Source organism: Saccopteryx bilineata, chromosome 4 (genome assembly GCF_036850765.1).
Source record: "Saccopteryx bilineata isolate mSacBil1 chromosome 4, mSacBil1_pri_phased_curated, whole genome shotgun sequence".
NCBI classification, from domain to species: Eukaryota; Metazoa; Chordata; class Mammalia; order Chiroptera; family Emballonuridae; genus Saccopteryx; species Saccopteryx bilineata.
The window spans coordinates 27,965,718-27,993,298 of record NC_089493.1 but is presented as its reverse complement, the minus strand read 5'-3'; the positions used below and the strand labels follow the sequence as shown (position 1 = coordinate 27,993,298).

At 43.4% G+C, this 27,581-nt stretch overlaps 2 protein-coding genes across 4 annotated transcripts in view; both read left to right on the top strand.

Annotated features, from left to right (window-relative positions):
* Window positions 1-746: 746 nt before the first annotated feature.
* LOC136335938 (acyl-coenzyme A thioesterase 6-like) lies at window positions 747-8,071 on the top strand. Of its 2 annotated transcripts, none has more exons than XM_066277181.1 (3): window positions 747-1,214; window positions 5,086-5,288; window positions 7,046-8,071. In XM_066277181.1, exons 1-3 carry the CDS (start codon window positions 758-760, stop codon window positions 7,649-7,651), a joined length of 1,266 nt encoding a protein of 421 aa, XP_066133278.1. In that variant the 5' UTR covers window positions 747-757; the 3' UTR covers window positions 7,652-8,071. The 2 variants fall into 2 exon arrangements, with proteins under 2 accessions (XP_066133278.1, XP_066133279.1); XM_066277182.1 differs by having other exon boundaries at window positions 1,082-1,214; window positions 5,204-5,288.
* A 16,169-nt stretch (window positions 8,072-24,240) lies between these two features.
* The window catches only part of DNAL1 (dynein axonemal light chain 1), a 60,407-nt gene continuing 57,066 nt past the window's right edge, over window positions 24,241-27,581 (top strand). For both annotated transcript variants that reach the window (XR_010731336.1, XM_066277183.1), the window contains exon 1: window positions 24,241-24,321. Coding sequence is in view for 1 of the 2 variants with exons in the window: in XM_066277183.1 (XP_066133280.1) it covers window positions 24,319-24,321 (3 nt within the window). In the remaining variant the exon portion in view is untranslated. The remainder of the gene's footprint in view (window positions 24,322-27,581) is intronic.

The window sequence follows — 27,581 nt, the reverse complement described above, 5'->3', positions numbered from 1 at the left end:
TGACCAGATTTGTGAGTAGGAACAATACTCACTGAGCACCTACTATAAGTGTATCAGGGCAGTATTTTTACATATGTTAGCCCATGTGGTCGTCACAAACCTTTTATAGATAAGGAAACTGGATTCACAGGCTTAATCCTGTAGCTTGCTCAGGATCACCACACTATTAAGATGCAGCATCAAACTGGAATCCAGGTGAGTCTCACACCATCACCATCTACCTGCTCTGGAAGCCGCCCTTGGCACCCTTAGCTCAAGAAAAAGGCTTGGTAAAAGATTGAGGGGTAAGGCCGGGATTAGGACTGTTTCTCCACTTGTTCCCTGAATTACTAATTATATACAGATTCCCAACTGTGAGAGAGGTCGACGCCCCTACCCACCTTCACCCCTGGTTCAAAGGTCAACTGTATACGTTTGAAGTGCTTTTTAAAACTCCCACATTCTTGGAACTGTCCATATCTTTCCCAATCCTGTAGCTCTCAACGGTTTTTGTACCTCTATTTCGACACTCACCTCATTGGACTGACTGCAGGATTAGTACTTAATTTTTAGCAGACACTTTCTTCCGTTCAGACGCTAATGAACTAACTCGAATTCTAGAATGCCTCGCACAGCAGTTTACTGTCAACATTTCTGCCCAATGGCAGTAGGGAGTGCAAAGGTTCCAATAGCGATTGATCCTCTTGGGAGGTGAACGGATACCAGGCCCCGCCTCGTACCCTGCAGAGCCCAGCCGCTCATTTTCTCCGAGATCGAGATGGCTGCGACCTTCATGCTGGAGCCCGCGGGCCACTGCTGCTGGGACGAGCCCGTGCGCATCGTCGTACGCGGTCTGGCCCCGGAGCAGCTGGTCACGCTGCGCTCGTCCCTGCGCGACGAAAAGGACGTGCTCTTTCGTGCCCACGCGCGCTACCGCGCCGACGCCGGTGGCGAACTGGACCTGGCTCGCGCGCCCGCGCTGGGCGGCAGCTACGTGGGGATTGAGCCCATGGGGTTCCTCTGGGCCCTGGAGCCCGAGAAGCCCTTAGTGCGGCTGGTGAAGCGGGACGTGCAGACGCCCTTTGTCGTGGAGCTGCAGGTGCTCGACGGTCACGAGGGCGAGGGCGGGCGGCTGCTGTGCCAGGCGGTGCACGAGCGCCACTTCCTTGCTCCCGGGATGCGGCGGGAGCCGGTGCGCAAGGGACGGGTGCGAGCCACGCTCTTCCTGCCACCAGGTGAGTGAGCTGCTTCCCCAGGTATTCTGTGGAGTCCAAGACCCAGCGCGGCCTCTTGCCTGGGCTGGGAACTAAGTGATTGTGGAACTTCCCTAAACCGATCCCTGCGCTCCAGAGTCTACCGTGGATTCTGAGTGGAAGTTTTCCTTCAAGTTTCATGGCACTTCCTGGAGCAGGGGTCCCTAAACTTTTTACACAGGGGGCCACTTCACTGTCCCTCGGACCGTTGGAGGGCCACCACATACAGTGTTCCTCTCACTGACCACCGATGAAAGAGGTGCCCCTTCCAGAAGTGCGGCGGCGGGCGGTGGGGGGTGTGGGGCGGATAAATCGCCCCAGGAGGCCACAAATGGCCGCGGGCTGTAGTTTGGGAACACCTGGTAGCTGTATGATAAAAAGTGCATATAACATATATTTACTGAGATACTGTGCCAGCCACCGCGATATTAAGCAATGAGTTCTGCAGGTGCCTGAGAGTGATTTTTGCCTCCTTTTACATCAAACTTCCAAGAGGCTAAAACCCACAGATAGAGCCAGTTCCCCATAATCCAAAACAAACAAACAAACAAAAAAAAAACCCTGATGGACCTCCTCCACTATTTTATAAACAGTCTGCCAGGGGTTTTCAACCTGGGGTGATTTCTCTCCGCTCCATCTGGCAATATCTGGAAACATTTTTGACTGTCACAATGGAGGGGATGGTATTATTGTCATATAGTGGGTAGGGGGCCAGTGATGCTGCTAAACTTCCACAATGCACAGGACAGCCCCTCAACAAAAATCTTGCTGAAAATGTCTCTAGTGCTAAGGTTGAGAAACCCTAGTCTAAGTTAAACAAGGTGCTTGGAAGGTAACAAGGGCCTGAAAACAAGACTCCTGACCCACCCCTTCCAGTCAAATTCCTGACTGAAACCCTTACTGTAGAGAAATGCTGGATGGTCTCTCAGCCTTTTGGCTAAGGTCAAGTGAGAAGTCCTAGAGTTGCCACAGTTTACAGAACTCCTAAATGGAATTCTGTGAATATTCTCCAAAACAAGAGGCCCTGTTTTATTCTCACAGCTCTAACAATTTACAGCCTTAGTGACTATCCATTCAACTCCTGGGGCTGGAACTGGGTCTTACACATCGCTAAATATTCCTAGAGGTTTGCACAGGGATATAATAGAAGCTCAATAAACCATATGGGCTAATTCAATAAGAATCTCCTAAACACTTCCATTAATAAAAAAAATCACCACCCAGTCATGGTATCTGATACTCCAGTAAAGTCAATCTTAAGTGTTAACTATTTCAGTGTCTACTAGGTGGCACACTTAAAATTTATCTTATTTTTGTCTCAAAAGTTTTTGTAAATAGGGTACTGTGGAAGGGTTCAATCATTTAATAAATATGTGTTAAGGATTGTGGTACATATTGAGATGCAGTGGCTAGCGAAGTCAGACATGGCCTTTCTGCACTTATAGCCTAATAGAGGACACAGGCACAGAGGCGGATTAAGGTCAGTGTGAGGCCCTGGGCCCAGAAGAAAATATTGGGCCCCTTACATTAAAAAAAAGTGTAAAATTGGTGTTTTGTGGGGACTTTCAGAAGTTGGGGCCATTAAATCTGCCTCTACACAGGCATCTACTTACACCTATAATTAGTGTGGTGAGTGCCAAGGCAGGGAAGTACAGGACCAGAGTACTCTTGGGAACATATGAATGACTAACTTAGCTTTGGGAGGGGAGAGTGTGAAAGGTTCTAGGGAAGTGTTCCAGCATGGAAAATCTAAACTCAGATGTGAGGAGTGACCAGTCAACCACATCAAAAAGGTATAGACGGAAGCAGAATAGTGTATACCATTTTCAGGGGCTCGAGAGAACATGGCACATTTAGGGATGGCATTCTTTAGGATGAGCAGAGGGTGTAAGGCAGTGGTCCCCATCCTTTTTTGAGCCAGGGACCGGTTTAATGTCAGAAAAATTTTCACGGACCGGCCTTTAGGGTGGGACAGATAAATGTATCACGTGACCGAGACAAGCGTCAAGAGTGAGTCCTAGACGGATGTAACAGAGGGAATCTGGTCATTAAAAAAAAATAAAACATTGTTCAGACTTAAATATAAATAAAATGGAAATAATGTAAGTTATTTATTCTTTCTCTGCAGACCGGTAACAAATGGCCCACGGACCGGTACTGGTCCGCGGCCCAGGGTTTGGGGACCACTGGTATAAGGTATTGGGGAGCATGTTCTAATAATCACTTATATAGAGAGAGTGCTTTATAGCTCTCAAAGCATTCTCAAAGATTTATTTATTTTTTGAGAGAGAGAGGTAGACAGAGAGATAAGTATCAACTTGTAGTTGCATCGCTTTAATTGTTCATTGATTGCTTTTCATACATACCTTGAGGGTGGGGGGAGAAAAGGGGTGTCTCAAACCAGCGACCTTGGGCTCAAGTCAGTGACCTTGGGCTTCAAGCCAGTGACCTTTGGGCTCAAGCCAGCAACATGGGGTCATGTCTATGATTATACACTCAAGTCAGCTGTCCCACACTCAAGCCGGATGAGCCTGTACTGAATCGGCGACCTAGAGTTCTGAACCTGAGACCTTAGGTCGACACTCTATGCCACCAAAGTCATGTAGATTTTTTTAAAAATATTTTTTTATTGATTTGAGAGAGAGAAACATTGATTTTCTGTTGCACTTACTTATGCATTTCTTGGTTGTTCCTTATGTGCCCTGACCAGGGATCCAGCCTGTAACTTTGGCATGTTAGGATGATGCTCTAACCAAGCAACCCAGCTGGGGTTTGCTCAAAATTTAAAAAAAAAAAAGAAAATAAGAAAGAGAGTTTGGTAGAAAATGTGCATCTCATTATATGTGATTTCTAATGTCATTTACAGTTTTCCCTTGAACAATATAGACTTGAACTGCACGAGTCCACTTATAAGTGGGGTTTTCCCCCCAATAAATATGCAGTCAGCCTTCCATATCCTCAGGTTACGCATCTGCGGGTTCATTTAACCATGGAACAAAAACAGTATTTTTGACCCCTGCCTGGAAATCCACAGATGCGCAGGCTGACTGTATGCATTGTTCTATGCCATTTTATACACGTGACCTGAGCATCTGTGGATTTAGATAATTGGAGGGGTCCTAGAATCAATTCCCCACAGATAACTAGGGACAACTATAGCCAAAAATTATACTGCGATTTTTTTTTTTTACTTCAGAGTCGTTGGCATCCCTAACTCACCTGTTTTTCAAGGGTCAGCTGTATTTATATTAATATTATAGTGGTTCTGTGAAAATATCTGGAAAATTCTGGAGAAAATAAGGCATTTGTCTCCTCTCCCTTTTCCCCACAGGTTATTTTAAAAAATAAAAGTTAAAATAAACAGGGTTCTTCCAGTAGCCCCCACACCCTCAACTTCCTTGCTTCAAAAACCTGTCTTTCGCCTGACCAGGCGTGGCACAGTGGATGGAGCATCGGACTGGGAAGCTGAAGGACCCAGGTTCGAGATCCCGAGGTCTCCAGCTTGAGCGCAGGCTCATCTGGCTTGAGCAAAAAGCTCACCAGCTTGTGTTCAGGGTTGCTGACTCCAGCAAGAGATTACTCGGTCTGCTGTAGCCCCCCAGTCAAGGCACATATGAGAAAGCAATCAATGAACAACTAAGGTGTTGCGACGAGAAACTGATGATTGATGCTTCTCATCTCTCTCCATTCCTGTCTGTCTGTCCCTATCTATCCCTTTCTCTGACTCTCTCCCTGTTCCTGTAAAAATAAATTAATTAAAAAAAAAACACCTGTCTTTCGTGACTACCAAAATCTGAAACCGAAGAATGTCTCTTGGAGTCTAAAGCTCCTTATGATCTGTGGTCCTGTCCAGGTGCAGGGCCCTTCCCTGGGATCATCGATCTGTTTGGAGGTATTGGTGGCCTTTGTGAATACAGGGCCAGCCTCCTGGCCGGACATGGTTTTGCTGTGCTTGCTCTGGCTTATTTCAGATTTGAAGACCTCCCTGAAGAGCTGACTGATATGCACCTGGAGTACTTTGAAGAAGCCGTGGACTTTATGCTGCAGCATCCAAAGGTGGGTTCTGGTGCTCTCCTGAATGTAGAGGAGAGTCAGAGCAGACACAGGGCTGGGTCCAAAAGCCCTACCAGGACACTGGGGACAGCAGGTGTGCCATGAGACACAAAGGCTCCTTCAAAAGTGTTATTAAAGTGACTAATATTTCCATTTTACCCATCTCTCTCTAATTTCTTAAAAATTGACCGTTTAGTTCCCTTTTGTTCTTGACCATAATTTAAAGAGCTGGACTAAAAAGTTACTAACCTTGAGTTCTGGTTTTACATCTACTACCAAGTGGCCTGTGATCCTGGATAAGGCAATCGCCCTCCCTGAGAGTCAGTTTTTTTCATTTTTAAGATTAATGTGAGTGTGTAGATAAGAAATTTGAGTAGAAAGAGACTTTTTTGAGACAATTGCTGACATTTGACTGGAGTTTCTGTATTTTATGATATTAAGGAATCATTATTCAAGTGTGATAATGGTATTAGGGTTTTGTAGAGAAAGTTCTTATCTGAGAGTGGAAAATTAAATACAGAAGCCCCCAGGTTATGAATGAGATAGGTTCTGTTGATTTGTTTTTAAGTTGAATTTGTATGTAAGTTGGAATAGGTACATTTGCCTATTAAATGCAACTTTGACATGTGTTTAACATGGTATTTATTTTTACCTTTCTGTGCATGTAGATACTTAAACATTTTCAAACCTTCAGAAACCTATCTCATTCATAACCTGGGGACTGCCTGTAAAACATTTTGTTAGGGATAATAAATGAGTACATACTCTGTACCACTGTCCAAACTTAGAGACCCAATCATTCTCATGTTAAGGAACTAGGTGTTTTGCAAGGTCTGTAGGCTGGTCTAACTGTTAATATTCCAGGACTAGTCTTTTAGTATAGCTGCTGAAACCTAGATGATCTTGAACTGTGATGATTGGTTTATTTAGGGGAGATAGGCCCCCAGGGAAAAGAAGAGCCCAGTATATATCAATACTAGCAGTGTTGCCCTCATACCCAGGCAAAAGGGGCTTCTTCCTTGGATCCTTTATTTTAGATGGCCACACTCTGGCCTTCTTTTGGCTGTATCTTTGCCCAGAGGGTCAGGAGTTCAAGGGACCAAGAAAATGTGTCCACCTGGAACCCATGTGGCCCTACCTCACCATGCCTTTGGGATCTAGAGCCCCAGAATTCTCTGCTGTACAATACTGATCCTGTATCCAGGCTCTGTGCCTCTTCTCAGAGTCCTTCAATGTTAATACACCTCGGCCTTAACATATTGACTGGGGTACCCACATGAGTGTGAGAAGCCCCTCAAGGTGCATGACGGAGCCAGGGATGGAAGAGGAGGAGAAACTCAGGGATCAGAGATTGGGGCCAGGGCCTGGTTCTCCCCTATGCCATTTTCCAGTGCAGAACTCCAAGGAGTTCCAAGATTTTAAGTTTGAGTCTTACAAATTCTTGTGAAAGCATATTTGTCAAGGTAGAAGAAAGTAATATATTTAACAGTTTGTTCATTTGATTTATAACCTTTAAATATTTAGGTATAGGGTGTATGGGTCTGTGTATTCTTAACCCAGACCCCATAAATATTAGTGGAGGGCCTATGTACTAAGAAATCAATTGATTTTCCTATTATAAGACACAATTGAACTTTGTAGATTGTTTCATAGGGAAGGAAAGCAAATTACTTGAGAAAAATACCTAGAGAATATAAAATCACTGTTTATGTCCTCTATTTATGAGTTCTAGGCTTATTCTCCCTTTTTCTGATCATCAGGTGAAAGGCCCTGGTGTTGGGCTTCTTGGCTTCTCCAAAGGAGGTGACCTGTGTCTCTCAATGGCCTCTTTATTGAAGAGAATCTCAGCCACTGTACTTATCAATACCTGTGTGGCCAACACGATAACTCCTCTGCATTACAAGGATATGATTATTCCTGATCTTGGCAGTGATCCAAGGAAACAAACAACCACTGAGTCGGACCTTTTGGATGTCAGGAATATTTGGAACAATCCACTGGAGGAACCCTATCACCAAAGTATTATTCCATTAGAAAGGGCCCAGGGGCCCTTTCTGTTTATTGTTGGCCTGGATGATGGTACCTGGAATAGTGAATTCTATGCTCATATAGCCTCTGAACGGTTACAGGCACATGGGAAAGACAGACCCCAGATAATCTACTACCCAGGAACTGGTCATTATATTGACCCACCTTATTTTCCTCCTTCCAGAGCCTTTGTGCATGCAGTAATGGGTGTAGCAGTATTCTGTGGAGGTGAGGCAAAGGCTCATTCAAGGGCACATGTAGATGCATGGCAGCAAATTCAAACTTTCTTCCATAAACATCTTAATGGTAAGAAATCTCTCAAGTCCAGCAAAATGTAACATTATAATCATTGATGGGCCTGACCAGGCGGTGGCACAGTGGACAGTGCGTCGGACTGGGATGCAGAGGACCCAGGTTTGAGACCCCGAGATTGCCCACGTGCCAGCTTGAGCGTGGGCTCATCTGCTTTGAGCAAAGGTCACCAGCTTGGACCCAAGGTCGCTGGCTCGAGCAAGGGGTTATTCAGTCTGCTGAAGGCCTGTGGTCAAGGCACATAAGAGAAAGCAATCAATGAACAACTAAGGTGTCGCAACAAAAAACTGATGATTGATGCTTATCTCTCTCTGTTCCTGTCTGTCCCTAACTATCCCTCTCTCTGACTCTCTCTCTGTCTCTGTAAAAAAAAACCCCAAAACACACAATCAAAAATAGTTATTGATGGGATACTATTAATAAAAAATGTATTTATACAACATGTATTGGGGTTACTAGAGCAACTAGGAGTCTTTGTAACAAAGCAACCATCTTGGCTTCCTTTTCAGGTCCTACGGGAGTCCCTTTGTAACCCTCTTTTCTTCACTACTGGATCCACCCCTTTGTCCCTGAACTTTATCCAATGTGTATGCTTAACCCTGATCTTTTTTTTTTTTGTATTTTTCTGAAGCTGGAAACGGGGAGAGACAGTCAGACTCCCGCATGCACCTGACCGGGATCCACCCGGCACGCCCACCAGGGGCAAAGCTCTGCCCACCAGGGGGCGATGCTCTGCCTCTCCTGGGTGTCGCTCTGCCGGGACCAGAGCCACTCTAGCGCCTGGGGCAGAGGCCAAGGAGCCATTCCCAGCTCCCGGGCCATCTTTGCTCCAATGGAGCCTTGGCTGTGGGAGGGGAAGAGAGAGACAGAGAGGAAGGAGGGGGACGGGGTGAAGAAGCAAATGGGTGCTTCTCCTATGTGCCCTGGCCAGGAATCAAACCCTGGTACCCCGCACACCAGGCCGACGCTCTACCGCTGAGCCAACTGGCCAGGGCCTTAACCCTGATCTTATCTGTAGAAAGAGTCTTAACCTGAAACAGAAGAAATGTAACAAGTCCTTGCCCAACTTTGAATTCCTGGCCTACTTTTGCCCTTGTGTTCACATTCTAAAGACTGAGATTCTGTATTGTTAAGAGTCCTATATCCCCTTTGGACTCTAATTGACCATGTCTGAGTTTTGGGAACCAGCTCACTCAAGTCCCTTAAGGAATAGACTATTTCATTCTTGCCAGTACACATTCCTGAATGTGTGTACTCAATACTTGTTTCTGAACCCCAACTGGGATGTTGATATACTTAGATACAGTAGTACCGCTTTATCTGCAGTTTCCATTACATGTGGTCAATGGTGATTAGAAAATACTAAATGGGAAATCCCAGAAATGAACAACTCATGTCTTTTTTAAAAATTAATTTTAGAGAGGAAGGGAAGCATTCATTTGTTATACCACTTAGGTGTGCATTTGTTGGTTGCTTCCCATAAGTGCCCCATTTTGGGACAATGCTCTTACTAACTGAGCTAACTGATGAGGGCAAGCAATGCATGTTTTAAATTGTATGCTTTTCGGAGTACCTCACTTCATTTCCTCATGTAGTCATTGTGATGTCACAGGAAGAAGGGTGAGTCCAGTACAGTAAGATGTTTTCAGGAAGAGACAGCACATTCACATAACTTTTATTACAGTATATTATAATTGTTCAATTTTATATTACTGTTAATCTCTTACTGTGCCTAACTGATAAACTTTATCATCAATGTGTATATATAGGAAAAAACATAGTATATATAGGGTTTGGTACTATCCATAAGCATGCACCAGGGGTCTTGGGACATCTCCCCTGTGGACAAAGGGGTACTACTATACTAAGATTGCTTTTTTCTTTCAATTACAGTTTACATTCAATTTTACTTTGTATTAATTTCAGGTGTACAGTATAGTGGTTAGATAATCATATACTTTACAAAGTGTTCCCCCTAATATTTTCAATACACACCTGGCACTCTCTATATATAGTTATCACAGTATTATTGGTTATCAAGGGGTTCCTTGGGTTACAATGGTCTTGACATACGACATTTTAAGTTTATGATGCTCACTCCCCTAAAAAACTTTAAAGGATTGAATCGTGGATGTTTCAGCTTCCAGTGCCATTAGAACGGTGCTTATGGACTACAGGGGCAAACTAGTTTGGGTGTGTGCAGGGGAGTGAGGGAATTGGCGTCTCCAGTACATTTACCTACGCCATTTTAGACTGTTAAAAGTGCAAGTGTGCCCTGGCCGGTTGGCTCAGCGGTAGAGCGTCGGCCTAGCGTGCGGAGGACCCGGGTTCGATTCCCGGCCAGGGCACACAGGAGAAGCGCCCATTTGCTTCTCCACCCCTCCGCCGCGCTTTCCTCTCTGTCTCTCTCTTCCCCTCCCGCAGCCAAGGCTCCATTGGAGCAAAGATGGCCCGGGTGCTGGGGATGGCTCTGTGGCCTCTGCCTCAGGCGCTAGAGTGGCTCTGGTCGCAACATGGCGACGCCCAGGATGGACAGAGCATCGCCCCCTGGTGGGCAGAGCGTCGCCCCTGGTGGGCGTGCCGGGTGGATCCCGGTCGGGCGCATGCGGGAGTCTGTCTGACTGTCTCTCCCTGTTTCCAGCTTCAGAAAAATGAAAAAAAAAAAAAAAAAAAGTGCAAGTGTTCCATTTGTGTTGCTTTGTTTGGCAACTTTATGGCTCTTATCATGGCTCCTAGACAAAAGTCAGAGTCTTCTCAGCTACTTATTGACCTTAAAACAAAAACTAACAAAAATACAATCATACTTGGAGACCTCAATACACCGCTGATGGCTCTAGATCGGTCATCCAAACAGAGAATCAATAAAGATATAGTGGCCTTAAACGAAATACTAGAACACCTGGATATGATAGACATCTACAGGACACTTCATCCCAAAGCGACAGAGTATACATTTTTCTCTAGTGTACATGGAACATTCTCAAGAATTGACCATATGTTGGGCCACAAAGACAATATTAGCAAATTTAGAAAAATTGAAATTGTACCAAGCATATTTTCTGATCATAAAGCCTTGAAACTAGAATTCAACTGCAAAAAAGAGGGGGAAAACCCCACAAAAATGTGGAAACTAAACAACATACTTCTAAAAAATGAATGGGTCAAAGAAGAAATAAGCGCAGAAATCAAAAGATACATACAGACAAATGAAAATGAAAATACGACATATCAGAATCTCTGGGATGCAGCAAAAGCAGTAATAAGAGGAAAGTTCATATCACTTCAGGCCTATATGAACAAACAAGAGAGAGCCGAAGTAAACCACTTAACTTCACACCTTAAGGAACTAGAAAAAGAAGAACAAAGACAACCCAAAACCAGCCGAAGAAAGGAGATAATAAAAATCAGAGCAGAAATAAATGAAATAGAGAACAGAAAAACTATAGAAAAAATCAATAAAACAAGGAGCTGGTTCTTTGAAAAGATCAACAAAATTGACAAACCCTTGGCAAGAAAAAAGACACAGGACTCAAATAAATAAAATCCAAAATGAAAGAGGAGAGATCACCACAGACATCATAGATATACAAAGAATTATTGTAGAATACTATGAAAAATTATATGCCACCAAATACAACAATCTAGAAGAAATGGATAAATTCCTAGAACAATACAACCTTCCTAGACTGAGTCATGAAGAAGCAGAAAGCCTAAACAGACCAATCAGCAGGGAGGAAATAGAAAAAACTATTAAAAATCTCCCCAAAAATAAAAGTCCAGGCCCAGACGGTTATACTAGTGAATTCTATCAAACATTCAAAGAAGACTTGGTTCCTATTCTACTCAAAGTCTTCCAAAAAATTGAAGAAGAAGCAATACTTCCAAACACATTTTATGAGGCCAACATAACCCTCATACCAAAACCTGGCAAGGATGGCACAAAGAAAGAAAACTACAGACCAATATCTCTAATGAATACAGATGCTAAAATACTAAACAAAATACTGGCAAACCAAATACAACAACATATTAAAAAAATAATACATCATGATCAAGTGGGATTCATCCCAGAATCTCAAGGATGGTTCAACATACGCAAAACGGTTAACGTAATACACCATATCAACAAAACAAAGAACAAAAACCACATGATCTTATCAATAGACACAGAAAAGGCTTTTGATAAAATACAACACAATTTTATGTTTAAGACTCTCAACAAAATGGGTATAGAAGGAAAATATCTCAACATGATAAAGGCCATATATGATAAACCATCAGCCAACATCCTATTAAACGGCATAAAACTGAGGACTTTCTACCTTAAATCAGGAACAAGACAGGGTTGTCCACTCTCTCCACTCTTATTTAACGTGGTGCTAGAAGTTCTGTCCAGAGCAATCAGACAAGACAAAGAAATAAAAGGCATCCATATCGGAAAAGAAGAAGTAAAGCTATCACTTTTTGCTGATGATATGATCCTATACATCGAAAACCCGAAGAACTCCACAAAAAGATTATTAGAAACAATAAACCAATACAGTAAGGTCGCAGGATACAAAATTAACATACAAAAGTCCATAGCCTTTCTATATGCCAACAATGAAATATTAGAAAACGAACTCAAAAAAATAATCCCCTTCACGATTGCAACAAAAAAAATAAAATACCTAGGAATAAACATAACAAAGAACGTAAAGGACCTATATAATGAAAATTACAAAGCATTGTTAAGGGAAATCGAAAAAGATACAATGAGATGGAAAAATATTCCTTGTTCTTGGATAGGAAGAATAAATATAATCAAAATGGCCATATTACCCAAAGCAATATACAAATTTAATGCAATTCCCATCAAAATCCCTATGAGATTTTTTAAAGAAATGGAACAAAAAATCATCAGATTTATATGGAACTATAAAAAACCCCGAATAGCCAAAACAATCCTAAGGAAAAAGAATGAAGCTGGGGGCATTACAATACCTGACTTTAAACTATATTATAGGGCCACGATAATCAAAACAGCATGGTATTGGCAGAAAAATAGACACTCGTCTGAGTGTCTATAGAAAGCCCAGAAATAAAACCACATATATATGGTCAAATAATCTTTGATAAAGGGGCCAACAACACACAATGGAGAAAAGAAAGCCTCTTCAACAAATGGTGTTGGGAAAACTGGAAAGCCACATGCAAAAGAATGAAACTCGACTACAGCCTGTCCCCGTGTACTAAAATTAATTCAAAATGGATCAAAGACCTAAATATAAGACCTGAAACAATAAAGTACATAGAAGAAGACATAGGTACTAAAATCATGGACCTGGGTTTTAAAGAACATTTTATGAACTTGACTCCAATGGCAAGAGAAGTGAAGGCAAAGATAAATGAATGGGACTACATCAGAATTAAAAGTTTTTGCTCAGCAAGAGAAACTGATATCAAAATAAACAGACAGACAACTATATGGGAACTGATATTTTCAAACGACAGCTCAGATAAGGGCCTAATATCCAAAATTTACAAAGAACTCATAAAACTCAACAACAAACAAACAAACAATCCAATAAAAAAATGGGAAGAGGACATGAACAGACACTTCTCCCAGGAAGAGATACAAATGGCCAACAGATATATGAAAAGATGCTCAGCTTCATTAGTTATTAGAGAAATGCAAATCAAAACTACAATGAGATACCACCTCACTCCTGTTAGATTAGCTATTATCAACAAGACGGGTAATAGCAAATGTTGGAGAGGCTGTGGAGAAAAAGGAACCCTCATTCACTGTTGGTGGGACTGTAAAGTAGTACAACCATTATGGAGGAAAGTATGGTGGTTCCTCAAAAAACTACAAATAGAACTACCTTATGACCCAGCAATCCCTCTACTGGGTATATACCCCAAAACCTCAGAAACATTGATACGTGAAGACACATGTAGCCCCATGTTCATTGCAGCACTGTTCACAGTGGCCAAGACATGGAAACAACCAAAAAGCCCTTCAATAGAAGACTGGATAAAGAAAATGTGGCACATATACACTATGGAATACTACTCAGCCATAAGAAATGATGACATCGGATCATTTACAGCAAAATGGTGGGATCTTGATAACATTATAAGGAGTGAAATAAGTAAATCAGAAAAAAACAAGAACTACATGATTCCATACATTGGTGGAACATAAAAATGAGACTAAGAGACATGGACAAGAGTGTGGTGGTTACCAAGGGTGGGGGGGGAGGGAGGACATGGGAGGGAGGGAGGGAGAGAGTTAGGGGGAGGGGGAGGGGCACAGAGAACTAGATAGAGGGTGACGGAGGACAATCTGACTTTGGGCGAGGGGTTTGCAAAATAATTTGATGACAAAATAACCTAGACATGTTTTCTTCGAATATATGTACCCTGATTTATTAATGTCATCCCATTACCATTAATAAAAATTTATAAAAAAAATAATAAAATAAAAAAATAAATTAAAAAAAAAAAAAAGTCAGAGTCTTCAGCTGATAGTGCTTCAATGGAGAGGAATGCCATCATAATAGAAGTGAAATTAGACATTGTAAAGAGATCAGAAAAAGGAGAATCAGCGATGAACATTGGCCATGTGCTAAGCCTTAGCCACTCTACTGTAGCAACAATGATCAAGGATAAAGACTAATCTAGAGCATGTAAAGGGATCAGCCCCTGTGAAATCGACTGATTACTAAACAGTGAAGTGGCTTAATGATTGAGATGGAAAGATTGCTAGTTTTGTGGCTGGATGACCAGCATTAACAGCATGTACCAGTTAGGATAGGTAAGTGATTTAGGCTAGGGTGTGTTTCGACTTACACCAAAATTCAGGTTACGTCACTGTCTTAGGAATGGAGCTGTGTTGTAACCCAAGGACCCCCTCTACTCCCTATGCTATACTGTACATCTCAATGGCTGTTTTGTAACTACCAATTTGTACACCTTCACCTCAAAGATTTGCTTTTATTTTATGAATGAGACCCTAGATCTTTTTCTTTTTTTTTTGGTATTTTTCTGAAGCTGGAAATGGGGAGAGACAGACAGACTCCCGCATGCACCCGACCGGGATCCACCCGGCATGCCCACCAGGGGCGATGCTCTGCCCACCAGGGGGCGATGCTCTGCCCCTCCGGGGCGTCGCTCTGAGGCGACCAGAGCCACTCTAGCACCTGGGGCAGAGGCCAAGGAGCCATCCCCAGTGTCCGGGCCATCTTTGCTCCAATGGAGCCTTGGCTGTGGGAGGGGAAGAGAGAGACAGAGAGGAAGGGGGGGGGAGTGGAGAAGCAAATGGGCGCTTCTCCTATGTGCCCTGGCCGGGAATCGAACCCGGGTCCCCCGCACACCAGGCCGACGCACTACCGCTGAGCCAACCGGCCAGGGCCGAGACCCTAGATCTTAATAAGAAATAGCTTGACCAGTGGTGGCATGGTAGATAAATCATTGACCTGGAACGCTCAGGTAGCCAGTTTAAAGCCCTGAAGTCATTGGCTCTGAGTGGAGGCTCGTCTGAACAGTGTTGACTTGAGCAAGGATATTGTCCACATGATCCCAAATGTCACTGGCATGGAAGCCCAGAGTTGCTGGCTTGAGCAAGGGGACACTGGCTCGGTCCCTATCAAGGCACATATGAGAAGCAATCAATGCACAACTAAAGTGAAAGCAACTATCAGTTGATGCTTCTCACCCTCTTCCTATCTAAGAAAAAAAAAGATTATAAGAAATAAACAAAATGATAATATAAAGGAACCATTTGTAAACATATTCGTTTTTTATTTTTGTTATTTTAAAATGTTTATTTTATTGATTTTAGAGAGAGGAAGGGAGAGAGCAGGAAAGAGATAGGAACATCTTCTCCTGTAAGTGCCCTGAGAGGGGATGGAACTGGCAACCTTGTGCTTCAGGATAATGCTCTAACCAACCGAGCTATCCAGCCAGGTAAATATATTGGTTTTTTAAATGGCTGTCAGTAGCCTGAACAGGTGGTAGCACAGTGGAAGGAGCATCGACCTGGGCCGCTGAGGACGCAAGTTCGAAACCCCAAAGTCATGGGCTTGAGCCCAAAGGTAGCTGGTTTAAAGCCCAAGGTCGGTGGCTTGAGCAAGGAGTCACTGGCTCAGCTGGAGCCCCCTAGTCAAGGTATGTATAAAAAGCAATCAGTGAACAACTAAACTATGAGTTGATGCTTCTCACCTCTCTTCCTTTTCTGTCTCTAAAAATAAGTAAATGGCTGTCAGTAATTTTATCTTGAAACTTTAGTGGCCCAAAGCAGTTGAAGTCTAAAAAATTTAATTGGAGACAGTTTTTTTAAAAAAACAAGAAACAAGTAAGAAAATATAACCAAATTCAGCTCTTTGTTCTGCTTTCCTTTATACACCTTACTTTGAATATACTTTATCAGAGTGAAAAAGTCAGTGGACCATTTTGAAAGCAAATACATGTTTGTATAAACCTATTACATATTTCAGCCAACTTCAAATCACAGAGTATCATGACTAATGACCTACTATGTACATTCATTTTAAATAGTTTTTGAACACTGGGAAGATGAAAGCTGTGGAAGGCATTTTATTTGTTTCAGATGGCACATGCAGAGATGCACAAAATCCAATATTCATGGCCATTATAAGGATAGTTTTAGGGGGTAGAAGTCGAAATATCTTGAGCTCATTTTCTAAAACAGATTTAAATAGCAGTTTTTAAAAAAGACAGGTTGTTGATCAGCTCTAAAGCAGAATTTCTTGGACTGGTGACCATATGCTTTCAGTGGCAAGTATTTTTTTCAATAAAAAAATTTTTTTAATTCGTTTACATTCAATTTTATTATTTGGTATTGGTTTCAGATATACAGCATAGTGATTAGACAATCATACTTTACAAAGCATTCCCCTAATATTTCCAATAGCCAAATAGCACCATACATAGTTATTATATTATATTTACTTATTTATATTACATTGACTATATCTCCTATACTGTACTTTACATACCCATGACTATTTTTTAACTACCAATCTTTACTTCTCAATCCCTTTACATTTTTCACCCAATTCCCCTTCCCTCTGCCAACCACCAGTCTGTTTTTTGTACCTGAGTCTGTTTCTCTTTTGTTTGTTTTTATTCTTTAGATTTCACATATAAGTAAAAATTTTACTGTATTTGTCTTTCTCTGACTGGCTTATTTTACTTAGCATAATACCCTGTAGGTTCATCCATGCTCTTGCAAATGGTAAGATTTCTTCTTTTTTATGACCATTTCTTCTTCTCTTTCTCCCCTTCCCACCTCCTCCTCTTCTTTTTTCTTCTTCCCTCTCCTTCCCCTCTCCCTCCTCTTCTTCCTTCTTTCCTCTTCTTCTTTCTTCTTTTTTCACCCTGGTCAAGTCACAGATGAGAAGCAATCAATGAACAACTAAGCTGTCGCAACGAAGAAATGAGGCTTCTCATCTCCCCCTCCCTGTCTGTCCCTCTCTCCGTCTGTCACTAAAATTAAAAAAAGAAAAAAGAAAACACTTCATAAATGTCATGTTTTTTCTGCATATAGAAATATACATTTTTTGGCTGACCTGTGGTGGTGCAGTGGATAAAGCCTCGACCTGGAACACTGAGGTCGCTGGTTCAAAACCCTGGGCTTATTTGGTGAAGACATACCGGTATATGAGAAGCAACTACCACGGGATGTTTCCTGCTCCTTGCCCCCCTTTCTCCCTCTCTCTCTCTCTCCTCTCTCTATAATCAATAAATAAAAGTTTAAGAAAATATATTTTAATGCTTATGCCCCAATCTAGTACAAAGGAAATTTGCACAGTGTTTACATCAGCAGCGCTGCCTCATCTGAAATGTTCACATTTTAACTTTGACAGCCTTTTCTTAATCTCAAGAGCAAAAATAATTTCAAAGAAGGAAAGGAATCTAGCAGGAGCCTAGAACACGTAGCCTGCTTTAACCAGGGTTAGGGAACAGAGTCACCTGGCAGCAAGTGGGGACTTTAGACGACCTGTCAGCTTTTTCTGTCAGAAATCATTAACTTCTCATCTTTCCTTCGCCCAGGGGTAGGTTCGGGATGAGCTCTTCCCCCTCTCCCGCGGTCTACCCCAGGACCTCCAAAAGCACACCAGGTGTACACCTAAAGGACACCGGGGCTCCCCTAAGTCGCCCCTTTCCGCAGTCCTTCGCTGAGTGGCGCCCCTCGGACCAACCGACGTTGTCCCGCTCGCGCGGCGCACTTTGGCCCCGCCCCTCCAGGGAGCCCCGCCCCACTCCTACGGGCCGGCCTCCCCTGCTGGGCTTTGTGCCGCCCCCAGTCCGGACCTTCAGTCTGTTGGGCTCCAGGCCCTTCTCTGGGCTCGGTGAAAACCCCGAAGTTTCCGGCGCCATGTGGTGGGCGGCTCGGGCTCCGAACCCCTGAGACTCCGCTCCAGCTCTGGAGATAGATGTCCATCCACGTCGTCCCATTGCTCCCAAAAGGCCGCGACTCTGACCGTCACGCCAAGACTGGTCTGGCCGACAAGCTCCTGAGAGTTCAAGTGGAGGGCTCAGACCCCAGGGAGCGGGTGACCGAGGGCAGAGGCTGTTAGCTACCGAGGCCGCATCTGCCCCTCGCTGCACACTTCCAGGCGGGCGGCACGGGGAGCCGGACCTGGCCGGGGGTCGGGCTGTGGGCGGCGACTGCACGGGCGTGCAGCCAATGGGGCTCCCGGGGAGCCTCACGCCGGCAGGCTCGCAGGACCCCTGCCTCAGCCAGATGCCGAGGGGCGTGTCGAACCCCCCCTCAATGTGGAGGTGACCAGCCCCGCAGCCGGACGTGCAGGTGGGCCCGGCGCTGGCCTCGGCCCAGGTGCGGCGCTGGCTCTCCAGACCCGAGCTGTCCCGCCGCAGCGGAAAATAGCTGCCTGCGGGGCGTCTTCCTGCTGCCCAGGTGCGTGAGGCCTTTTCCCCAGAGGGCCTTGCAGTGGTTTCAGGGGATATATTTATGAAAGCCAGATCGCTTTGCTAGCTAATTTGTCATCTGAAAACAAGGCGAGTATTTTTCCCTCCCAAAGCGAGCTTCTTAATTTCTTTATTTTTCGCCTAAGTAGCGATATTCATTTCCGTAAGTGGTGGCTGGGATTGAAATGGTAATATAACTGCCCACCCTCCAAATTCTTATGCTTCACACACTATTTCTTGGGAAGATGCACCTTGCAGGGTTGCTGTATTAAGCATGATTGCTGTACAGTGTCTACGATTACATGCTTGTTTGCCTATTATCTCTTGTAGGCAGCGTTTTGTGTTTACTTTTGCCAATATCATATATTGTAAAAATCATGAGATAGTGGATACAAATCTGTCTTTCATTGGTATCTGTTCAAGGTACAAAGTGACTAAAGTCCTATTGTTTACCCCTTTTTACTGGCTTCATGTTAGGATAAATCTTTGTCTTGTCTGCCTTGAAGAACATTACAGTAAGAAAACTGTTTTGTTGCTTATTTTTTTATTTTTTGTATTTTTCTGAAGTTGGAAATGGGGAGGCAAGTCAGACCGACTCTGGCATGCACCCGACAGGATCCACCTGGCATGCCCACCAGGGGGCGATGCTCTGTTGCAACCAGAGCCATTCTAGTGCCTGAGGCAGAGGCCACAGAACCATCATCAGCGCCTGGGGCCAACTTTGCTCCAATGGAGCCTTGGCTGCAGGAGGAGAAGAGAGAGACAGAGAGGAAGGAGAGCGGGAGGGGTGGAGAAGCAGATGGGTGCTTCTCCTGTGTGCCCTGGGCCTCCTGCACACCAGGCTGACGCTCTACCATTGAGCCAACCGGCCAGGGCCTGTTTTGTTGCTTATTTTATAGATCAAATAACTTTATAAGTGATGAAACCAAGACCTAAAGTAACCTAAAGTATGTTAACCAAATCACATAGCTAGGTGATGGTAAAATCAGGGTACAGTCAGACTCCTTGAACTCCAAACTCTGACTTCTCCATAAACATAGGCTGTGTAAGTGAAATGAGTGAAATATTAAGGGTTCTTTAAAAATTATTAAAAAAATAAATAAAACCAGTCTGGCATACCCCCTACCAACGCTCACACTCGAAGATCCTTTGGAACTATTAAGAATCTTTTAAATGAGCCTGATCAGGTGGTTGCGGCGCAGTGGACAGAGCATCAGACTGGGACGCAGAGGACCCAGGTTGGAAACTCCGAGGTGGCTGGCTTGAGGGCGGGCTCATCCGGCTTGAGTGTGGGATCATAGATATGACCCCTTGGCCTGAAGCCCAAGGTCAATGGCTTGAGCAAGGGGTCACTGGCTCTGCTGTAGCCCTTCCTCCCCTGGTCAGGGCACATATGAGAAAGCAATCAGTAAACAATTAAGGAGACTAAGGAGTTGCAACGAAGAATTGAAGCTTTTCATCTCTTTCTTTTCCTGTCGTGTTCCTCTCTCTGTCAGGGAAAAAAGAATCTGTTAAATGAGAGATTTAAAACATTGCGAAGGCGGACTTTAAAAAGGGATTCTATTTAAAAAATAGCCAAGAAGAGCCTCGCAGATTTATATGCTGGGGATTATATTACTGAATTGAAACAAATTCTCAGTTATTTTAATGTGGTAAATCAGGTTAATATTTTGAAGCCTGTGGTGGGAAAATGAATCTCGAGTGAGTCTCCTGGCTTGTTGAGGTTTTGCTGTTCTGGCTTTGCCATTTTTTGGCTATGAGATTTACCTCCAATACTGAAAGATTTAAATTTAGATTACTTAGAGGAGGCAGCTAAATTTGTGCAAAGTCACCCAAAGGTGAGTGGGATGCTAGAGAGAAATGTATTTAGAATAAAGACATGAAAGCTAGTAGAGATTTAATATAGAAAGTGATACTAACCGGTTGAAAGATATAACATATACCTGTTGAATGAATTAATTAATAGATAAATAAGCAAGCTATCTGGTAAGTATATAAAAGAGTTTTCTTTATATTGAGAGCTTTGTAACTCTATTAACAATCATTCTTTTTCTCTCTCTCTCTCTCTCTTTTTTTTTTTACAGAGACAGAGAGAGAGAGAGTGATAGACAGGGACAGATAGACATGAATGGAGAGATGAGAAGCATCAATCATTAGTTTATCGTTGCGCGTTGCAACACCTTAGTTGTTCACTGATTGCTTTCTCATATGTGCCTTGACCGCGGGCCTTCAGGAAGCTGAGTAACCCCTTGCTGGAGCCAGCGACCTTGGGCTCAAGCTGGTGAGCCTTGCTCAAACCAGATGAGCCCGCGCTCAAGCTGGTGATCTCTGGGTCTCAAACCTGGGTCCTCTGCATCCCAGTCCGACGCTGTATCCACTGCGCCACCGCCTGGTCAGGCTCTCTCTTTTTTTTTAAATCTTCAGGTGAAAGGTCCAAACACTGGAGTGATTGGTTGTACAAGGGGGCAGAGCTGGCAGTTTCCATGGCTAGCTTTCTCCCAAATACAGCGACAGTTGTGAGCATCAATGGCTGCATCTCTAACACAGCTACTGCCCTTACATGTGGTGAGTTCATCCTGCCAGGACTGCCTTTTAATCTTGACAAAATCTCTGCTACCCATTCAGGGGTATAGATGTTACAGAAGCACTGGAGGACCCCTCGGATCCAGCTTATTGGGAAAGCCGTATGCCCCTTGAAAAAGCCAGTGCTCATTTCCTTTTCATCGTTGGAGGGGGTGGTAGGCACTGGAAGAGCTCTCTGTTTATGCTGACATAGCTGTGAAGCACCTCACAGAGCATGGGAAGACAATTTTCACTCTTTTAAGCTAATGCTGGCCACAGAATAGATCCCCCTTCCAGCCCTTTCTTCTCTGCAGCCCTGGATCCTGTATTAGGAGTGCCTGTTTTGGGAGGTGGGCAGCTCAAAGCTCATGCTGTTGCTCAGATTGAGTCTTGGAAGAAGATCTTGGAGTTTTTGCACTTGCATCCTAGGGTGAAGACTTACAAAATAGTTAAATTTAGAATATGCTCAGAACAAATTAGGGGGCAGATTGAATACTTCTGACAAATGACAACTGATATCTAAACTTCTCATGGCATCTACAAGCTTTTAGAAGAAGTAAAACTACTTCAAGTTCAGCAGAGCCTGTAGTTTGGTACTATCCATGTTTGGTTTGTTTGAGTTTGAACTCAAGGTAATTTCTAACTGAAAACCAATTTTTAATCTGCCAATTTCCACCCTTCAAAAGATTTTTTAAAACTGGTAATTAGTTTGCTTTATCTGTCCCAGCGGTTTTTCAACTATTTTGAACAAGATAAACACATGGATATATCCCTGAGTTTACATGAGGAGCAAAGGGGCTATAACTTCTTCATAATAGTCGGAGGTTGGAATAGTTTCTAACAAGATAAGTGGGAGGCTAGTTGGTAATAGACTGGTCATAGACTCCTTTATGTTTTAAACAGATTTTGATTTTTTTCAGGTTGCTACCCGTTCTAGAATCTTTAAGAAAAGTTAGAAATAGTAAGACACTGTTTTAAAAATGGCAGCCAATTACTGAGAAATACTTTCCCTATAGTTCCTTCCTGTCTGTATTTGTACTTTAAAACACTTTTCTTCACATTTGGTTTTAAAAACATATAGAATTTCCTGGCTGGATAGCTCAGTTGGTTAGAGCGTTGTCTAGAAGCACAGAGGCTGTCAGTTCGATCCCTGGTCAGGGCACAGTCAGGAACAGATTGATGTTCCTGTCTCTATCTCTCCCTTCCTCGCTCCTTCAAATCAATTTAAAATATTTAAAATTAAGCTGATTCCAGGTTCTAGTTCCATGTAAACAATGTAATTATCTGAGGAGAAGGCAGAGATCATCCCTTCTACATTTCACCACCTTCATCAAAACTTAATTACAGTTTGTTAGGTATGCCTTAACTTATTAAAATGATCTTAGTTGAAGTTCTGAATTTTATTTCTAAACTTTAAAATATGTATAGAATTAGAAGATGTTAAACATTCTGGCCTTCATCATAATATTTTTCCACATAGTTGAAGGGAAAAATGATTTTGGTTGATCAGTGGATCTTTTTTTTTTTGGGGGGGGTATTTTTCTGAAGCTGGAAACGGGGAGAGACAGTCCGACAGACTCCCGCATGCGCCCGACCAGGATCCACCTGGCACGCCCACCAGGGGCGAAGCTCTGCCCACCAGGGGGCGATGCTCTGCCCCTCCGGGGCGTCGCTCTGCTGCGACCAGAGCCACTCCAGCGCCTGGGGCAGAGGCCAAGGAGCCATCCCCAGCGCCCGGGCCATCTTTGCTCCAATGGAGCCTCGGCTGCAGGAGGGGAAGAGAGAGACAGAGAGGAAAGAGGGGGTGGGGGGTGGAGAAGCAAATGGGCGCTTCTCCTATGTGCCCTGGCCGGGAATCGAACCCGGGTCACCCGCACGCCAGGCCGACGCTCTACCGCTGAGCCAACCGGTCAGGGCCTGATCAGTGGATCTTGTGATCAGAACTATACTTTGGGTTCTTCCTGGCTGAATATGAAGGGTTGTCACCCTAATTAGTAGTATTAATAGTTCCCCCTAAACTAACATTATTATTTTTTTCTGAGACTCACTCCCAGGGGAGCAGTGGGCAGGATTAACTCTTCTAGGGCTAACCCCCTGAAACTATCTCCAAGGCCTCTCTTCTATGTTTCTGGTGAGCCAAAGCAGCTGGCCCAGATTAATTTCTTTCCTATAACATCTCTAGAGAGCCAAAGCAGCCCTGCCTATGCTCTCCCCTGTTGCTTCTTTTATCCTAGGTCCTTCCTTGTTTCGCTGTCGCAAGCTTTAATAAATGTCCTCTGAAAATCACCGGACTTACGTTATGAAATCTTTCCCGCAGATCGAAGTCAAGAACCCACACACTAACAGTCGGCCCTAGACTGACCTACCCTGGGCCAGGTCCCTTTTCCGGTAACAGAAGGATGCTCTAACTAATTGAGCTACCCAGCCAGGGCACAGAGGTGCAAAGTTTTAAAAGCCTTTAATACTTATTGCCAACAGCCCTCTAGAAAGGCTGTATCAATTATAAAGTGTATATATGCATTACATTTCTCCATACCCCTAGGAACTCTCAGTGTTTTTGTAATTTTTGGCTAATTTGAGAGTTGCAAGTAAAAAAGACACCTTGATTCTGTGATACGTACATTTTGTTTTCAGCTGCCTCTGGCTCTCTAGGACTAGGTAACTGAAGAAATTCGGCCAAGCTTAGCTTCGGGTATCCTCAGTTGGGGCCTCCCTGTGAATTACAGAGGCAGTCAAAGGAAGATCCAGAAGGGCAATCAATCTGCAGGGAAAGGGAGTTTTACAAATTCCTTTATGGGAGGGGCAATTATAGGGAGGATTTACAGGTTTATTTATTCATTTACTTATTTTGAGGTTTTACAGTTTTAAACATTATATGAGTACGTCACTCCAGATTAGCTGAAACTTCTTTTGGTAGGCAAAAAGCACATCCGCTGACTACTCACGCTGTTAACCTCTGGAGACCTGAGCGTCTCCTGCAGTCATGCCGCAGCCACAGGGTAGCGATTGGCAGCAGTGCAGGAGGACCCAGGCGGCGCACAGCTGTCCCACAATGCCCTGCTCGCGCCACCTGAGGGCGGAGAGAAATGACCATTGCTGGGGTAGGGATCCACCGAGAACTCCGAGAAGTGCGCATGCGCACTGACTGCGAACCCTAGCAACCAGAGCAGTAACGGTAGCAACCGCCGGAATGGTGAGTACCTTCCAGGCCTTGCAGCCAAAGTTGAAAAGAAATCGGAAGTGAAAAGGGGGTGATTGTGAAGTGTTGAGGGCTGCGGGGGCGGAGAGTGTCCTTGAACAGCGGGAGGGAGCGGGTCGCGGATTCTGTGGAGTCAGGCCTGCGGCGAAAGAGAAGCGCTGGCACTGGGGGTCTGGGGTGAGGGCGGTTTCAGGAGGATTAGAAATCGGGTTAATGTGGAGGGACTCTGGCAAAGAAAAAGGAGGGCAAAGAGCAGGAGAAGAGCGGATTGGAGTGGGAAAAGTGATGGAAGGGAGTGGGTGAATAACGTTATCTTTTTACAGAGAAGTAATTTCTTCTTTGGAGAGATGGAATGGGGGAGCTTAAGGTTACTAGAGGAATGTGTGTCACACCATGGCAGTATTTGAAACCTGTGGTGTGCCCAGGTTGCCCTGAATGACTGAGTGCAGTTATTAGGTAAAACTCATTGTGATAGACCATATTAGGGTACTTTTTCTCAATTTCAGTATGCATAAGTATGATTTTAGTCTGCCTAAGTCGAAGTACTATGAGCCTGTTGGGGTGCAGATTATGATTGGGGGGGGTTCAGGATTGTGCATTTCGACAATGCGCCTCAAGTTATTCTAAAATTGGAGGATGCCTCCCCACACTTTGAGACATGACTTAGATTAGATTTTAAATCTATTATCGGTCCACCCAGTCAAAACTTTTATTAAGTAATGACTTTAGCTTGTGATACTCCTCCACTCCTACTCAAAGTGAACACTTGTTTTCCTTAAGTTCTTGGCAGTTACAACTAATAGTTTGAAAAGGGATGTTGCTGGTTAGTTTCAGACCCAATCAAAGCTATTTAGCAAAGGATGTGATTGTCCTGCCAGATGGAGATATTTATGAAGAATAAGTATAATTATTTGTCTTCCTTTTGTGATTCCAGTGCTGTATAAGTAGACAGAAATTGAGTCCCAGAAACTGAAATGATAAGGAAGTCCTGCCTGCCCTCAACCACAAGATTAAATACCATTCTTTTTAAAGTAGTCCCTCTGCCCCCCTTTCCTTACTTTATTCCCAGGCATTTAGCTAAACCACTGCAAGGAAAGTAAAAAGTTCTGGAACCAAGGTTTATAGTCAGGTGACAAAACAGTCAGTTCTAAACCCAGAAAACATGAATCATGAGAATTATTGAAAATCTTCTAATAAAGATTTTCAGAATCAATAATCAGATGAAGCCAGCTGAGGCTGCTGTTAGTTCTGGGGTCCTCCCTAAATACACATCCATGTACTGCTTTAATTTTTAAACAATTAGCTTTCAATGTCTTAAAAATGATCATATTTCACAACAAAACTGAGATTTCTGGCTTCTCTGAAATATCAGATATACTATATTTCACTGTCAGACACATTTTTTTTTTACATTTTTTATTACTGTCATACAGTTGGTAGCATTTTTTTTTTTTTTTTGAGAGAGAGCAGGGAGAGAGATGAGAAGCATCAACTCCTAGTTGTTCGTTGATTGCTCCTCATACTGCTTTCAGGGGGTAGGTATAGCCCAGCCAGTAACCTATTGCTCAAGCCAGGGACCTTGGGCTTCTAGTCAATGACCATGGGATCATGTCTATGAACTCAAGTTTAGGCCTGTGAGCCTGCGCTCAATCCGGCTACCTCAGGGTTTCAAAACTGGGATGACAGCGTCCCAGGTCAATGCTCTCCACTATGCCGACACCGGTCAACTGGCAGTCCTTTTTTTTTAATAAGAGCAAAATACTACTTAAGCTAAAAATTCTCATTTATACAAGAAATATTTAGAGAGTACATGAGCTTTTACCAACAATGGTTGACAACATTAGCTCACTGGTTTTCTTCCTCCCACTGTGATCAACAACGAAATAGAAAATAATCAAAACCATAAGTGATGAGCAGTAAAGAATCTAATAACACTGGTCAGGCAGCAGCATCTTTTTTTAATGGTACATAAAATAAAAATGTTACTTCCATTAAGGAGTTCTCATATTTGAAGATACACGATATTAGGGTAATTCCTGTCCCAGGTTCCATCTGTCAACAATTTTCTGGAGCCAAGTAGAGGCCCTTTACATGGCCAGCTTTATCCATTAATGATGTCCATTGGTTCTTTCAGCATTTCAGTTTTTGATTCCCGCTCTCTATAGGGGAACTAATGACCTTATAAAGCAATTTATAGACAGCTAGATTGCTTCCAACTTGAACGTGTCCTTACGTGTGCCTTTTTTGTGGATCCGTGCAAGGATTTCTCTGGGGACTATATCCAGGAGTGGGATTTTAGAGTCATAGGGTCTATGAGTACTTAATTCAGACTGCTTTCCAGAATGTCTTTACTAGTTTTTACTTCCTGCAGTAATGCATTCTCCATGTTGTCACCAACTTTCCAACTTTTGCCAATCTGAGGATGTATATTAGCATCCTATTGTTTTATTCTTCATTTCAGCAATTCTTTTCTGTGTATGTGTATGTGATAGAGACAGAGAGAGGGACAGATAGGGACAGATAGGAAGGGAGAGAGATGAGAAACATCAGTTCTTCATTGCGGCATCTTAGTTGTTTGTTGATTGCTTTCTCATATGTGCCTTGACTGAGGGGCTATATAGCAGAGTGAGTGACCCCTTGGCTCAAGCCAGTGACCTTGGGCTAAAGCTAGCGACCTTGGGCTCAATGCAGTGACCATGGGGTCCTGTGTATGATCCCACTCTTAAGCCAGAGACCCCATGCTCAGGCTGGTGAGCCCGCGCTCAATTCTGATTAGCCCATACTCAATCTGGCGACCTTGGAGTTGACAATCCTGAGTTCTCTGTGTCCCAGTCCAATTCTCTATCTACTGCACCACAGCCTATAGAACTCATTCTTAATGAGTTCACATACCTCATGATATTCTTGTTAGTCACCTGGATTTCAGTTACTGTGAATTTCCTGTTTATGTTTTTTGCCAACTTTTCCATATTTATTTTGTTTCTGAATTTAGGAGTTCCTTATATATCTGGATATTAGTCCTTTGTTGGTTTTACTTTGAAAATGTCTCCCAATTTTCTTTACTTAGGCAATAGTATTCTTCATTTGCTGAACTACATTTGTTCTAATATTTGTGAGTTTATTCTATTGTGTTTTCTACATAGATGATCATCTGCACATAGTGAGTTTCTTTCTTTTAACCATTCAGTTTATGCTTCTTTTTATTATAACATTTATAAAGATTTCTTGTACCATGTTAAATAGTAGACATCCTT

Coding starts and splice junctions, on each gene's coding strand:
- LOC136335938 (XM_066277181.1), top strand. CDS start 758: ATGGCTGCGACCTTCATGCTGGAGCCCGCGGGCCACTGCTGCTGGGAC. Junction 1,215..5,085: donor CACGCTCTTCCTGCCACCAG/GTGAGTGAGCTG, acceptor GGTCCTGTCCAG/GTGCAGGGCCCTTCCCTGGG. Junction 5,289..7,045: donor TTATGCTGCAGCATCCAAAG/GTGGGTTCTGGT, acceptor TCTGATCATCAG/GTGAAAGGCCCTGGTGTTGG.